The sequence below is a fragment of the Saccostrea echinata genome, unplaced genomic scaffold, assembly GCF_033153115.1.
Source record: "Saccostrea echinata isolate AGI-Se365-2 ecotype Australia unplaced genomic scaffold, CSIRO_AGI_Sech_v1 ptg000086l, whole genome shotgun sequence".
Classification (NCBI taxonomy): domain Eukaryota; kingdom Metazoa; phylum Mollusca; class Bivalvia; order Ostreida; family Ostreidae; genus Saccostrea; species Saccostrea echinata.
Window position 1 is genome coordinate 2,586,977 of NW_026889835.1, and position 16,369 is coordinate 2,603,345.

At 33.1% G+C, this 16,369-nt stretch overlaps 1 protein-coding gene across 2 annotated transcripts in view; it reads left to right on the plus strand.

The window, feature by feature from the left end:
• Positions 1-15,541, plus strand: part of LOC133177121 (U6 snRNA-associated Sm-like protein LSm4) — a 72,324-nt gene extending 56,783 nt beyond the window's left edge. Inside the window, exons 1-5 of one of the 2 annotated variants that reach the window (XM_061312219.1) lie at positions 3,969-3,989; positions 4,989-5,030; positions 6,961-7,059; positions 9,090-9,267; positions 15,202-15,541. In XM_061312219.1, coding sequence (XP_061168203.1) covers positions 3,987-3,989; positions 4,989-5,030; positions 6,961-7,059; positions 9,090-9,267; positions 15,202-15,281 — 402 coding nt within the window. In that variant the 5' untranslated portion in view covers positions 3,969-3,986 and the 3' untranslated portion in view covers positions 15,282-15,541. Of the gene's footprint in view, positions 1-3,968; positions 3,990-4,988; positions 5,031-6,960; positions 7,060-9,089; positions 9,268-15,201 lie in introns of those variants that run through there. The other variant, XM_061312220.1, reaches the window with a different exon arrangement.
• Positions 15,542-16,369: the final 828 nt, after the last annotated feature.

Genomic DNA, 16,369 nt, shown 5'->3' on the forward strand with positions numbered 1-16,369 from the left:
CCCCACTTTTTGAAGGAAATAGTCTTGCTACAGTTTAAATATAAAAATTCATTTATTGGCTGCTTGGTCCCTGAACACTTTGTTGCAGTATGGTTAAACTCTAGCAAATCATTGCATTTAAAAAAGTTTTACCGAAAAGTTGTAAAAAGATCCCCTCGAGTTTAGTAGTTTTTTTTTCTGTGTGTGTGTGGGGGGGGGGGGGGTTCTTGTTTGCTTGTCAATTTTTTGGGAGGTTGCACAACAACTGTCGTGTATCCGCGCCGGTTGTAAGTTGTTTGGATGAGGTGACTCAACCGCTTCGAATCATCAAATTATTTTTGTGTTATGTAACGGACATTTGGTGTGTAATTTTACAACTAAAAGACAGCCTATATCTATAAGCAACTATTTATCCTGTAACTCTGTCACAAATCCTAGAATTTAATGTAAAGAAACTGTTGCAGTTGGTGACATGCTAGAACAACGTAACATGTTTGGATGACAACGCTTACAAAACTATGTACGGTTTGGATTAACTTGTGATACGGTTTGGATGAGATTGACCACCTAATATTCGTAGTTTTTTTTTAAGTACTTAAAATCATGATATACATGGTCAATATTACAAGGTTGGTCGGACATCAATAGACTGCTTTTCCCGAGCGATGAATTGGACGCCATTTGTTCCCGATAAATTGCGCGATTGAGAAATATATTTCAGACACTGAAAAACGAATAATTATGTCCCTAAGTTGTGTATCCAACAAACTTTATGAACATTCACGTAGTTTCGTGTTTTTGATATGGAAGGGGGGGCAGAGAAAATTATAGGACAACTTACTTGAAAAAATCTTTAACAAGCAAAAAAAGAAAGGGGGGGGGGGTAAATGGTCTATAATCAAAAAATTTTATTTCGTAGAACGGGGTGGGGGTGTTTTTTTTCACAAGCAAATTTCATTAATACACTATACCAAAGGATGATTTGAGTATATTACAACCCAAAAGTTGGTGGGGGGGGGGGATGGGGGGTTCGCTTTCAATGATTTTCAACAGTAAAAGGTTATATTTGGGGAAAAATGAGTAGAGTCCCACCTATACTACATGCCTGTAGGTAGTATCTTTTCTTCAATAACATTTTATCCTCTTTCTCACGTTGCAATCCCTGTGGCAAGCTGAAAAGTGAGAAGCTATGTCGTCATAGGCGGATCTAGAGGGGGGAGGGGGATCCGGAAACACACACTCACACCCCTCTAGATTTTCAGAGTTATTAAATTTTTATAGTAAAGTAACTAAAAATACCTTAAAGGGGGGCCCACCCATTGTAAAATGCATATATACATGTATATACTGTATATATAAAGGAAAGCGACTTGTCCTATCTACATAATGTACATATAACCCCCCGACCTTTCACTTTCACCCACTCTACTCATACGAAGTTTACGGTTTTTTTTTTTGGCTTGTCAATTTTTGAGTTAATTTGTACTAGTAGAAACGTATGCAGTATATTGCACGAAAACTTAGGTAGTCTTATATGTAGTCATGGGGAGAAATTTTTGTCACAGTCATTGCGTTCTTGTATATTGTCGGACAGGAAGGCAAGAATGACCAGGGTCATCCAGTTTAAGGAGGTCTACGACTTCCTTTTTGATAACTCACCGTTGATGGAATACACTTTGTATATTTTATTTTTCTCTGTCTGACTTTTAGAACATGTTATTTTGCATGCCTTTATTAAATGAAGTCACACGCGTAGTATCGTTTTTTTTTTTTTTTTTTTTTTTTTTTTTTTTTTTTAGAAAGGGGGGGGGGAGGTGTCATCAAGTTTAGAGTCGGTCAACGACTTCCTCTTTGTAACTCATTGTTTACCTTGTCGACATAACCGAGGTCGACACAAATCATTTATATAGTAAATACTGCCGGGACCGCGGAAGGACGTCGACATATCCCAGGTTGTCGACATATCCGATGTCGAGATACCGAAGTTTACCTGTACATGTAATGATTAATAAATTAAGGAAGGATTGAAATTGTTGAATTGCGATACAAAAATTTGGAAGGTGTCACTACCTTTAACTGTTGGAGATATGGAGAATCTTAAGAATATAAAAGGGGCTAAAGCTGTTGTGTATAATTAAAGTAAGTCTCAATTTTTCAGCTGGATATACGTATATAATCACCGATTATATTATATCTTTTGATTATATCTTTTTCACACAATATATTTTTTTCTTTATGTAATGGAAGGAACTAAGACTTTTTGTCTCCCGCTTTCGCGAATGCGAGGGAATACTAAATCTCATTCGTTTGTCTAGATGTCAGTCTCTATCTCTGTCTGTCACAAAAACTTTAACATAGGTCATAACTTCTGATTGAGAAAAGATACGGTGTTCATATTGGATAATTACATTACCTGTGACAAGATCTTTCCAAATAAATTATGACTTTTTAACTCACAGCCTCGACCAGTTGACCCTGAAGTCTGACCTTTTCAAATGTTAAATTTTAACAATGGTGATAACTTGAATGAGAAAAGATGAGGCATTTATATTTAACATGTGAATTACCCTTTACAAGACCTTTCCGAACGTACTATACATGTAGTTTTGACTTCATGGCCATGTCCTTGAAGTTTAACTCACAGTACTTTCATATTTTTTTTAAACCTTGGTAGTAACTTTTGAATAATAGAAGATCGGACTTTCATATTCAATAAGTACGTTACATGTACCTGTGACAACACCTTTCAGAAAGAACTATCATTTTTACTTTATGTCCTTGACCTAGAAGTTTGACCTACTTATCTCAAAATTTTATTAAGGAGGTTCGATCATGAGCTTTTGGGCAGATTTTGGTCTGGACCTTTATTTATAAAATTCTGAATCATTTTTTAAGTTCAAATATTAAATCTGGATTCTACAATGCAAATTAAACTATGTCCAATGAAAAAAAACGCTATTAAATTCCATTCAGATAGGATTTAGCCAGGAACTATATTTTGTGCCGGAAGGTTTTTTTTAGGAGAAAATGATCAATTTTTCCCTTTTGAAATATATACAGTACTGTTAAGTTTAGATTCCTATTTTTCCATGCTGGTTGCACACAGAACTGTTTTTGCAGTGAAATGTTTTATGCTTGTTCTGAAATACCTATTAAATTATTTCTTATGAATTCTTTCATTATAATGTGACAAATATAGTAAATATATTCTAAAAGTCCAGGAAAAAAATTAGCCAATTTTAACATAAAATTAATACTTTTTTAGTAATATCTAAAAATTTACATCATAGTCCCCCACTTTTGTTTTTCTTTTCTGAATATATAAGATAACTTTGATCAATCTGCCTAAGGTCAGCAAAAGCTTAAGACTTTAAAATAATTTTCTTGCTTGTTAAATTTCTAATGACAGAAAAATCACATTTTTTGAGTGCAGAAAGGTCAAATAATTGATTATGCGAAGCAATTTGAAACTCTTTCTTAGTCACAATTTTAAAGTGTCTTTTTTTAAAATATACTAATAATTTATTTTGTCCCATGATTTATTTGGATAAAATCATTGGAGGGAAAACGTCAAAGATGTGATTTTTGATTAAGACACAAAAAGTCAAATTTCAGTGCAAAAAGGCCATATTAAATGTACTCTAGCGCCAAAAGAAGCATATTGACCCCCATTTATGGTTTTGATTTTTAATTAAGCTATGTGTGTAGAAACTAAAAATATACTTGACAAAAAAGTTTAAGACTTTAAATATCAGGATCCAACCTCGTTAAATTTAAACTCGGCTTTAACTTGAATTAATTCAAAAATTTAAAACTTTTTTGCACGATGGACAGACAAGACAGAACATACCCACAAGACAGTTACAATATGCTATAAATAATTGCATTTCAACAACTAGGACTCCGAAAGTGGGTTGCATCCGAATCATTTAATGAATGCCATATCATTGGCATAACTTCCGGTTCTAGTTTCATTTTTGAGTCGTAAATCGGTAAAATAAAAAAACATGGTAAGCCAGGGTTTTCATAATATTTAAAAGCGAATAAACTACCCCTTTTTAAGGAGATTTTAGTACATATCTGCAATTTATGAAATCTGAACAAAAATTTGTGAATTTTAGCAAAAAACAATTCATAGAGAAAAAGATAAACATTTAGATTACTCCTTTCACAGCAGTCGGCAATTTTATCATATGAAATAAAGTCAAAATAAGCTAGGATTTTGCTTATTTTGACTCTGTTTTATGTTTGCTAATAAAATTGACGATTCTTATTCTCTTTAAGAACAGTCTGTCAAGTGCTTGGATCTTATACTGTAGTCTGTCCTACATGAGCGCTTTCGCCACATTTTGTAAAGATATAAAAAAAAATTTTACTGAAACAAACAAGTTTGACATGGATTTTACAAAGTATATGGAATTTTGGTCATTGCTTTCAAGGACATGATAGAATTGTCAGTTTTTCCAGAGATTATGCAAGTGTGACATATAAATTGTTTTTGAATGTGTACTACCTGAATACAAAACTGACAGCGAGCAACAAAAAATCATGATTAATGATGGATTCCTTTTTCAAAGTGGTGGCCATTTCCGCAATGTCATATTCATGTAGACTTTGAATTTGCTGGTGTGTTGATATACTAGTTGAACTCAAGGGGTCCTATCAAAGGTAGAAATTTAAGGGGCTGGGGGAATGGTCTATTGCCGGAAACCTGTTTGAAAGCCCAGGTACTTATGCATTTTGTGATAAAATGCAAAAAGCAATTATGATTGCACCATGGGACAGACTATATTCCATATGATGTAGTATGATTCTTAAAGGGTTTATATGAACATTAAGTTTCGCATTGTATGTACACTAAATATTCATATAGACTTACCATTTGCTTTTTATTCACTTATACTATGTGTATTTAGGCTTCAGTTAGTAATTGACAAATAATGTCACTCTTGCACTTTAGTCTTTCCCTTTCTAACATTTCTAATTTTTTGTAAAACTTTTCTTTTCAGTTACCACTGTCTTTGTTACGAACAGCTGTCAATCATCCAATGGTAAGACACTGCTCTTATGCTGCAAGACAGGGGAGAAATATATGGAAGTATTAGAGGTGTTAAGTTAAAGCAATACAACAATTGTATTGATCACAAGAGCTCACAGTATGCATATCCCATTGTGAGATACAGATTTATTATATACCCAACTGTTTGTCACTCAGTTTTACTGTTGAATTCACACAATCACGTGACGGTGTGATCCGACGTTCCGGATCACCACACTGTGGTTTTCTGAATCCATATCACCACTCTCTGAAACTGATGACGTAGTACACAGATAAATGACGTTTTTATTCTCGCGCATCAAAAAGTTCCTTGACAAAGTGGTTTGTTTAATGAATAAAAGATATGTAATTGATCCAAAAAGTTTCCTTTTATTATATTTTGCTAGTTGGAAAGGGGTATATAATAAATTTATCATTATAACAGTAACTTGATCCGAAGAGTCATATCACGTCTCGTTGACAGGCGCAGATCATCAGATCAAACTCTACGCTTCGCGTCTCGTTTGATCTGATGATCCGCGCCTGTCAACTTGACGTGATACGACTCTTCGGATCAAGTTACTGTTATAATAATATATATATACATGATACTGTACAAGTTAATACTCATTGTCTTACTTATTATAAAAAATGTGCATACGACCTAACAAATTGTCATGTTCCAAAATGGTGGAAACAAGGTAGATCTAGAAGAATCAAATTTTGAGACTGTGAATTGACCGATAATAATTTTTTGTGAGCAGTGTTAGGATATTCTTTTGATTTTTCTACTACTGTGGAGGTTAGCAACATAAAAATATGTAAAGATATTAGTTTATTCAATTATTGACGGATGTATTGTAATTGTTGTAACACATGACCATATTGTGATATTATCACATTGTTAGGTAGCTTGCAATGCTCAGACCTCAGAACTATTCTCATGATGATAATTTCTTTTATGGGCAAGATATGTGTAAGAGAACAATAGATATAAAAATCTCATTATAAGGCTTATTATTGAGTAAACTGTTACTCGAGTACTCGTCAAAAGGTCTAAGTATCAAACACTAAAATCTGTATTCAAGTACTTGGGGAAGAAAGAAAATCATGTAAAATTTCTTGATTTTCATCAGTATTTGTCAAGCACATTCTAATTTCAGAGTTCATCGTACCCTTATCTAGCATGGATTTTTAAGACCCCAAGCCTGTCATGTTTAGACAACAATTAATAATCATTTTCAAATTTCCCATAGCACCTTGTTCAGTGGCAGTCCATTTTGTTTATAGCCAGGGACAGGTCATGATTGAAATTCACAGTTCAAATTAATTCAATTAAAAAAGTATTCCCAGTTGACTTGCTTTTATTAGTACATCTATCAGTAGCAAAAATGCTTCCCTCTTCTAATAATATAAGTCTGGAAATATTTCAACAAATCAGCAATTCATAATCTATAAAATGTAAACTATGTGAAGCTGAATTAACTTGTGTGGGAGAGACAAACAATATGTTAAATCATGTACATATCGAAGTGACATCCAAATAACAGCGAAAAAAAAAACCCAGCTGTTTTAAACTTTATAAATACTCCTTGAATCTCATGCTATAATGCAAGTCACATAACTGACATGCTTGTATGTGATCTGATATTGATATCCCCTTATTACAAATTTGAATTTATGAAAATAATTTGGATTTTTTTCTTTTCACTCCTCACTTAATCAACATTGGTATTAGTTCCTGAAATTTAAGCAATGACAAAGAACATTAAACAATAGCAAAGATAGAAAATTTTAATTTTGATCTTTTTTCTTGAAAAATGACCAAGTACTCAAGTACCGGGCTACTACAAATTGATCAATTTGACAATACTTCTTATTATACAAATGAAAATATTCCTAACATTTCCAGTGATTAAGTTTTTACAGTTATTCTTTTTCAGCTTGTTGAGTTAAAGAATGGAGAAACCTATAATGGACATCTAGTGAGCTGTGATAATTGGATGAATATCAATTTAAGGGAGGTCATTTGTACATCCAGGGTAGGTGATTGTCTTTATATCTTTAACAATTATCAGGGTTGCACTTGCCCAATGCAAAAGCGAGTCATTTTTAGCTCACCTCTATGAAGTTGGGAGGAGGTTATGTAATACCTTCGGCATCGGCATACCAGGTTAAAGTTTTTGGAGCAAATTTCTTTTCAAGTACTTCTATGCCCTATATTAATCAGAGATGCATGGTCTATGCTTCTAGTATGATTTATTGTACCAGTCAAGGTTTCAGATGCTGCAATTTCAGCTGAAGAATGACCAGTTTAGTGTTTTTAGAGCAGGTTAAAGTTTTTGGAGCAGGTCTCATTTCCAAGTAACTGTAATATTGACCAAACTTGCATGGATGATACATCTAAGGATACGCACTACTGGACTTGCTTCGGTTGCTGGATCTGACCTACATTTTTCCGGATGAGTAACCAGGTTAAAGTTTCTGGAGCAGATCTCAGTTCCAAGTAACTACATATGGATGATACATCTAAAGATGCACACTACTGGATCTTAACTACATTTCCCAGATGAGTGACGAGGTTAAAGTTTTTGGAGCAGGTTCATTCTAAATTCTACTATGGTTATCACAGAGATCAAAGATATGCTGTGGCCATTATTCTCTAATAAATCACAAATGTCATAAACAAATTATCAATAAATTTAAATTGGATTCCTCTTATTTTGACTGTATTCACTAGGAAATGGATAGAGGTATTGTGACGGAAATTGTTGGGAAAAAATTTTCTTTGAGTTCAGATTACATTGCCCTTTTTCTAATGCTTGTGATACAAATGAACGAGGAGTAGCATTCTATTGTGACATCAAAAGACACTTCTGATGACATCCAAATCTAGCTTCTGCATTTCTCTGTATAGAACTTTAAATATTCTAATAGCAGAATAGAAATAATTCCCTCATCGTTGGAATTGTTGGAGAATATACACCAATAGTTGAGAGATTTTGCTGCCAGATAGAAACTGAGCCCAACGCAGGAATTATTTCTTAAGTTACTATTAGCCTTATGTTGAACAAACCTGTATGGATGATACTAAGTACATCAAAGGATGCACACTACTGCTATGTTTTTGGAGCAGACTCATATCAGCGTAACTTTGAGCCCTACCTAGACCAAACTTGCATAGATGATGCATCAAGGGATGAACACTCTAAAGCTTGATAAATATGCTTGATTTAACCTAATTTTCTGGATGAATGACTTGTGTAAAGTTTTTAGAACGAGTTATTCCCAAGTAACTGCAAGCCCTATCAGACCAAAATTGCATAAATGTTGCATTTAGGGATGTACAGTACTAGATTATTAGTTTAGTGTGGGACTTTGCCTTACTTAAAGATAACATTCGTTGAGGTGAGCTCTGTAATCTTTGATTAACTGTTCTGTGAATGATGAACTCTAACTTGAGGATGTTAGCATCCACAAGACAAGTAAGAATTTTACTGGAGCTTTTACAGAACCCATCCATGGTTTGTTTCTACTATTACATGTAAATGCACTTTTGTTTTCACTGTTTCCTAAATACAAAATTTTCTAAACATTTATTTTGTCAACATTATGACTGTGAGGTTTCAAAGTGAAGGAAATCGAGTGCCAGATTTGAAATCTGTGGACAGCAAGTATACTTCTCAGAAATTGAGATATGAAAAGTTGAAGATTTTTTTTTTACTAAGTGGACAGAAAATCATGAGCCCCAAAATATCAATGTTGGCTAGGCTACTAAATCTTGCAAAATTGGGGGCACGCACGACCCCTAAGGTTTTAAATGTTATTTACAACCCTGAATTATGGAGGACAAGTCAGTTTGTGTTGAATTAAATACAATTTTAAGGGTTAAGCTGCTTTAATGCAAGTGGAATATAATGTCATAAGCACATCAAAATTGCAGGTCTGTTGTGTTCTGATGGTTTTCTGTCAAACTCTTTGAAAGAAAAATCCTGCATTTAGATTTAATGATACTTTAAAAAATAATAAAGATAATGACAGTGTTGTTAGAGATTATTGTTTTGTGTGACAGGATGGTGATCGGTTTTGGAGGATGCCAGAATGTTACATCAGAGGCAGCACAATTAAGTACTTACGAATACCTGATGAAGTCATTGATATGGTCAAGGAGGAGGTTATCCAGAAGTCAAAGGGCAGAGGGGAGATGAGGGGTAGAGGAGGCCCTCAAAGGGGTGGAAGAGGAGGTAGAGGTCTGTATATTTAAAATGAAAATTTTCACCACCTTGTTATAGTAGGACAAAGAATTCAAAACATGGATTCTAGTCTTGTCGGTACATGCACCAGAATTGTTCTGAGATTGTAATTAAGTCAAATAAATAAAAGTATGGAAGGGGCAGAATGTTCAGAAACATGTGTCTGTAAGATGTGTATACATCAATGATACAATTAAGGTAACCATAAATTACATTGTAAGTGTATACCCGGTAACTATAAAAAAATAGTAGAAGTACATGTGTCTAAATTAGAATAATTTTTTTCTGTATATTCATGTCCCCCTTCGAAGAAGGGAGGGCATATTGCTTTGCTGCTGTCTGTCGGTCTGTCTGTATGTCCACCAACAGTTTCCGTTCATTTTCTTTGCAAAGGTTGCAAATACTGAAATGAAATTTGGTATACAGATTTATCATAAGAATTTCTAGGCCAGGGTTTGTTTTGGGTACGATGGAGCAGACACTACATGTAATTGATATGTCACTGGAAGCTATAAAAATGTGTCTAACTCAAGTTTAATTATTGCCCCACAACTAGTTAACAGTTAAAGTTTAATTAAATTTATTGATTTTAAAACATTAAAAATATACAATAAGTATTAAATATGCAATTTTGTGCAAACAACAAATCCAATCATAAAATTCATTCATGTTAGATCTAGATAGACATTAAAAACACATGCAGTTTTACTTTTCCGCGATTTGACAGTGCTTTTCTGTGAAATAAATCCTGCTTTTCCATGACAAGTAATACTGCTTTTCCACAAATGTATTTTTTGCTTTTCTGCGACTTATTTTTATGTACCTCTTCGTTAGCCAAATAAAAGCTGTTGCCCAATGCTTACCATGGGAAGGTTGAAGTAAGATTTTAAGCAGAATAAGTCTTATTAAACACTGGATAAAAAATATTGATGTAAAACAATTAGCACTGGATAAAACACAGATTAAAAACAACCACTGGTCAAGATATTAAAAGATGCACAGAACAAATATGTATGTTTTCACATTTCAGTGCAAGCTCCATGTATAATATTTGTTTCTGTATGAACAATTTTCATAACATCAAAAACATATCACCGACCAGCGTAAATTGCAAAATTCATTCAATTTTTATCACATTGAGATAGTACTCACTACTGAGTAGAACTCCATGAAGGAAATACAGGTAAATAATGGCAACTGTTTGATGCTAAGTGCTAGCTGTGACCATTTAAAAATTCATTTCTAATAAAAACTTATTGTGAGGTCAATTTTAGCTTAATTTCCATGATTTTTTCACTGAATCATGCAGAATTGTTCAAATTTTCTTGTCTTAAAATGCTCAACAAAATGATGGACAAATCATTTAGAATAATTAATGAAATTGTCAAGACAAACATTTCTAACCTCAAATTACTGATTTCTTAACAAAGGAGATGGGTGAAGAAGGCGTGCAGAAAGCCTATAGCTTTAGATATGTAAAAATCTTATTCAATTCGTGAATTTAGCATTTAGAGTAATATTTAAAAGTTTTTATTATTGAAATTTATGAAATTATGATAAAGAAAACTTTTTTGAGGAAATTTTTTTCGACAAAAATTATTTCGTTATTAAAAAGATTATGTGGTATTCGTGGGGTTCGAACCCTAGCAATAAAAATCCCGAGTATCATTTTCCTTCGAGACTGACATGCTAACCACTACGCTACACAGCTCATGATGAATAGTGGCATTTAAATCTTGTTTGTGATATGACCCTTGACTAAATTGACTTCAAGTATTAATGAAATATGGGAATGTTGTGTCATAAAAGTGTATTTTTAAGGTATAGTGGATCTTTGCTCCATGTTTTTGTTAACCAATAAATGTATATTTTTACACAAACTTTGAGAATAAACTTTCAAAAAAATGGAGCAAAGACCCTCTCATGTTGAAAAGTTGTGTTATAGTATGAGAAAATGGTCCTTTTTACCCTCTTTAGTGTGTGTATGCTATTTCATAGGCAGATAATTTCAATTTTTGTGAGATTTTTGCAAATTGTGGAGATTGTACATAAAGTATACTTTAATGTTAGATTAAATATCAAAGAGAATTTAGGTATAATTGAGATTTAATTTTTCATCTTCATATTTGTCGCACTGTAGGCACTTTGCTCGCCTTGTTCGCCCATCTTCTCAGAGTCTTAAAATTTTTATTTTGCATTTGACATGTAATATCACAGCAATGCCTACAGATAAATTTATTATGAAGTATGTGAAGAAACTGCATAAAAAATTCTACATTTTATGGTGTTTTAGTCAAAAAATTGAGCAACAAAGAACACTGCAATAGTATTTTAGAAAAATGCATTTTTCAATGAAATATATAGTAGAAAAATAAAATTATGACTCACTTACATGTATGGCCAGGTACTGTATCTTCCCAATTGCTTATGCTTATTAATGAAGTATGTAATTATTCCTGTTTAAAAAAAAAAGACAATTTGACCCACATCAGAGGAGGGTCTAATCTTTGACACCAATAGATAATCTAAAGAAAAACATACTCTCAATTTATCAACTTGAATTTAGAATAACTATTCTATAATTAATGAGTAAACAAGTAAAGAATATTTAGTTAATAGATTGTATAACCAAGCAATAGTTGAGTATAGGAATACTAGCTGGCATCCCTACTGTATTTATCCTGCAACTACTAGTACCCCTTGCATTGACCTAATAAAGGTAACCTAATAAACCAAAGCTTTATTTGGTCAATGCCCTAATAAAGCCTTGTGCATGTATTACGACGTTCTAAAAGCATTGTGACGTCATGTATACACATTGCAATGTTTACACCGTGTCGTCTTAGTTTCAACTGCAGAAATGTACCTAAATCGGTTGAAAATAGCTCGTTTTGGAGTTCTGATGTAAAAATTCATTGCAGGATAAACAAAATACATGGTTACTGTCTTGAAATATAAACGATATTTGGGCGAGGGTAAGAAAACGTGAAAGAGGGCGAGGCTTACATTTAAACATTTAATGGCATTCAGGAGTTACTCCCCTTTTAACCAACAACCTGGCTAATGTACCATGTGAGTATATTTTTCTAAAATAGAAAAAAAAAAATTGTTTTTGTTAGCAAGATACCATTGATAGTAGTGATAAATGTCATATATGTTATCAAAAACAGAGAATATTTAAATACAACATTCAATTTGATTTCAATTTTGCTCTATAATTACACAACTTGCTGAGATAATCAACCTTTATCGTTCACAAAGAATGTGGTCTTTAATTCATAAATCTGTGACACATACATGTAATTTTAGAAAAAAAAAAAAAAAAAACTTTACATCTGTAAAATGTAGAGCTTTCCTACATACCATAGAACTAATTACAGAATCTACGAGCGTATCCAAGGAGGGTAACCCAAGCATTCTTAACATTTATGTGGGGGAATGATTGTGGCAGTAATTTTACGGCAGTATTGTCATTCCTCCGTATTGTGTTTTGTCAGGTGTCCAACAAACACATTTGCTGTTCTTCTAAATATTTAGAGGCATGTTTACTCTCTAAAATTGTGATTCAGGGCTTTCTGGTAAACAATGCTCTTAATTTCAATGATAACCTGAGAAAGTACCCTTTACTTGTTACTGTCAAAATGTCTGTTATATGAGTAAGCTCTGGTAATCCTGCATATTTTATGGACATTTTAGGTAAAAGAAATATAATAGATAAATCTTATCAATGTAGAGTAAACAATTCTTCTTTATCCAACATCTATTATATAAAAAGCTTGTACACAGGTCAAAAACCTATAATTATACACTCTTAATTTCATAGTACCAAGATTTGAACTATACAAAGTCATTATTCTTTACCCGCAATGTATATTTATAATCAAACAAGATCTAAATGTAGATTGTATCTTTTTTTCCAAAGATGGAGGATAAATTGGAGAAAGACACATGAGAGTTTTAAATGAAAATTTAAAAAGAATTCAGGGAAATGAGTTTTAAGCAGATCAAATAGTTTGTTGTGAGGAAACAACCAACTTATAATTTAACAAAAATTTTAATGACAGGAACATATTAGATTTCAGTTTGCTTTCTATTATATACATGCAGATTTAATCAGGTCTTCATTTGGAACCATCTTTTTGACAGTATAACACAAGAGAAAAACTTTGATATCTGTTTTTCAATAGAGATTCATCATGGTTCCCTCAATTTTTGGGTTACTAAATCTTATTTATACTTAATGATAATATATCTTAATTCAAATATGACCAATAAAATGCATATGAGTCTATTTGAAAAACTGAATAATTCATAGTTGTTCAAAAAAGTTTTGGGCATTTTACGTAAACTAAGGCCCTTATCGCCTTAATCAGCAATCTGCTAAACATGGTGTAGTTCATAAACTTCACATCAAAGGATGATTTTTCACCTTCAGAATTATATCTGATCAAATTTTAATCAACAGACTATTTTCACCCTATTAAGTTTAAAAAAATTAAGATAAAAAATCTTCATACAAAACGGGGATTATTTAAAGTTTACGCCAACTTTACTTTTTCTATCATCCAGGTACTGCATGAATAATAAATCGGGTTTGCTTTAAGTTATCAAAATGACGAAAATCAGTAGACATGGGGATGCCCCCCATTAAGTGTGGAAACACATGTCCCAAAACATCTTACATCTTGAGATCCCTGTCGTAGATAGAGAGAGCATGGTAGACTGTGTAGATGGTGAGCTTCAAAGGCTTGACTAAAATGGTGCAAGAGCATGTCCTAAAAGTCCTGACTAATCTACATGAAGAAAGAAAAGTTTTACTTATCAGTGCCCCTTCATCTGTTCTGCCTATTGTACTCTGCTTTGCTAAAACAGGGTTTCAGAGATGCCTCAAGAATGCTCTGAGGGTTTTTCAAGAAAGTTGTGACTAAAATGAAATTTTATCTCCAGTATCAGAATTTATCTAGCTGTATTTCCTATCCTTATACCTGAATGACATCATTGTATTTCTGGGTACTTGACGTACCTAGTTCATACATAAGATGCTATTTTTGACTGCTGCACCTTTGAAGTTCAGCATAAAAATACAAATTGTAATTTGTTTATTAAAATACTTAACATCGTAGTGATCCATTTCTGTGAAAAAAATAATTTTGTTCTTTTCAGTGGTTTCTTTAAAGAGGAAAGGCAAAGAATTTTTGGAATTTTGTTTTAAAGCATGGAAATCATTTGAAATAGTTCAGATGTTTTATCATCAATTAGCAATCGGCAAAATGCAAAGCATTAGAGGAAAAGGACATATATGACAGTTTTCAACCCCATCTCACAATTCATCTGATCATCAAAATTAATTAGCAATTCAAAATGTGTAATATTTGTATCAAATGAATTCATCAAATTCCAGATAATTAGCTGATTATCAGAGCTCTTCTATCTAATTAAAGCTTGAGCACTGAAATAAAAGATATCCAAACTTGACCCACTTTGAAGAAATACCTGCATTCTTGGGAAATATTTGTGCTGTATCGCTGAGATCAGTGACCAGTTTCGTACTCTGTAATCTCTGACTTGGATGTTTAGAGTGTGCCCAGATGAAAAGAAGTTGTTTATTGTCATTGGCAAATTTAGCAAAGTAAATTTATAAGTTTATTATGTTGATTTTATTCTTTATTCAGAGAAGACAAGTTTGAAAAAAGGAGTAAGAATTCTGTTTATTTCATTAAAATCCCCCTAAAATAATTAATTCTCTCAATTAATCAGCATTGAAGGTTTCAAAAATTAATAAGTTTATTTTACAACATGTAAGAATGACAATTAATTTTGGTCATTTTAGTGTAAAATGTCATTGAAAATGCCTTCACAGAGGGTTTTAAAAATATTTTCAAAAAAAGGCTCGTTTAAAAAAAAAAGAATTTTTAAAAAATTATTTTATAGGTGCCTTTGGAAGCCGAGGAGGTGGTCGAGGTGGGGGTCGTGGAGGTCAGCAGAGGCCAGGCAAGGGTAGAGGTGACTGACAGAGGGGCCTGAGAAGGGAGTATGAGTGAATCATCTCATAGTATGGCTGTGGAAAGACTGGACATTTTAGTGCTGTGTTTGAGATGCCATTGTTTCATCATTTCTTGTGTGTCACCAAACTGATCTGATATGATCATTGCAACGGATCAGTGTGAACAAATCTGTTTTTTTTTAAATGCAGTCTTTGAGCTGATATAATTATTTGATGTAGAACTTTGTTAAAGGAATCTCCTGAAAATTAAAAAAAAATTGAAATTCTTTGCCTTGGTATTTTTTTTTTATTATTATTTTATATTTGGGCTTTTTTTTTTAGATCAACCAAGTCAATCAGGTAACTTATTGCTTTCAGTTTTTGTCATTCCTCATCCATCCTGCATTAACATTTGAACATTGTCAGCTTCTTCTTCAAACCATTTCAACCAATTTTGGCTTATAGCATCTATGGAAGAAAGGAATAAAAATTTTGTAGTCCACAGTTCACGTCCTCCTGGGGTTGAGGGGTTGGGGGTAAAACCATCAAAATTAATGCAATCTTTAAAAAAGTCCTTTATTCCTGGACATCAAACAGTCATACTGTTGGCATGAATGTAATAAGCATTGAGCCCTCTACCAAAACTCTTCAAAAGTCTTCTCTTCATTCCCTGTATATTTGGCAGACAGCATGAATATGAACAGCAAGAGTGCACCTTTCAAAATTGTAAGATTGGTGGCCCCTGGGTCAGGGGGTTCTGGTCCTAGGGCAGGGCTGTATTGGACATATAGTGAAAATGCACTAAATTATTGAATATCTTCTTCTCTGCTCCTTGGTATTCAGCAGACAAACCAAGTGCAGGGTTATGATGAGCAAAGGTGCCTCTTAGAAAGTTGTGAAATTCATGACCCCTGGGTAAGGGGTTTTGGAGTTAGGACAGGGCTCTTTTGATCAAAGAGTAAAAATGCATTCTTTGAAAATCTTTTCTACTCATGGGTATCAGGCTAACAAACTACTTGTAAGTGCATGATGATGATACGCAAGGGTGTCCAAAAAAGTTAAAAATCAAGGCCCCTGAGATAGGGATTCTAGAATTAGGGTGGGCTGTATTGATCA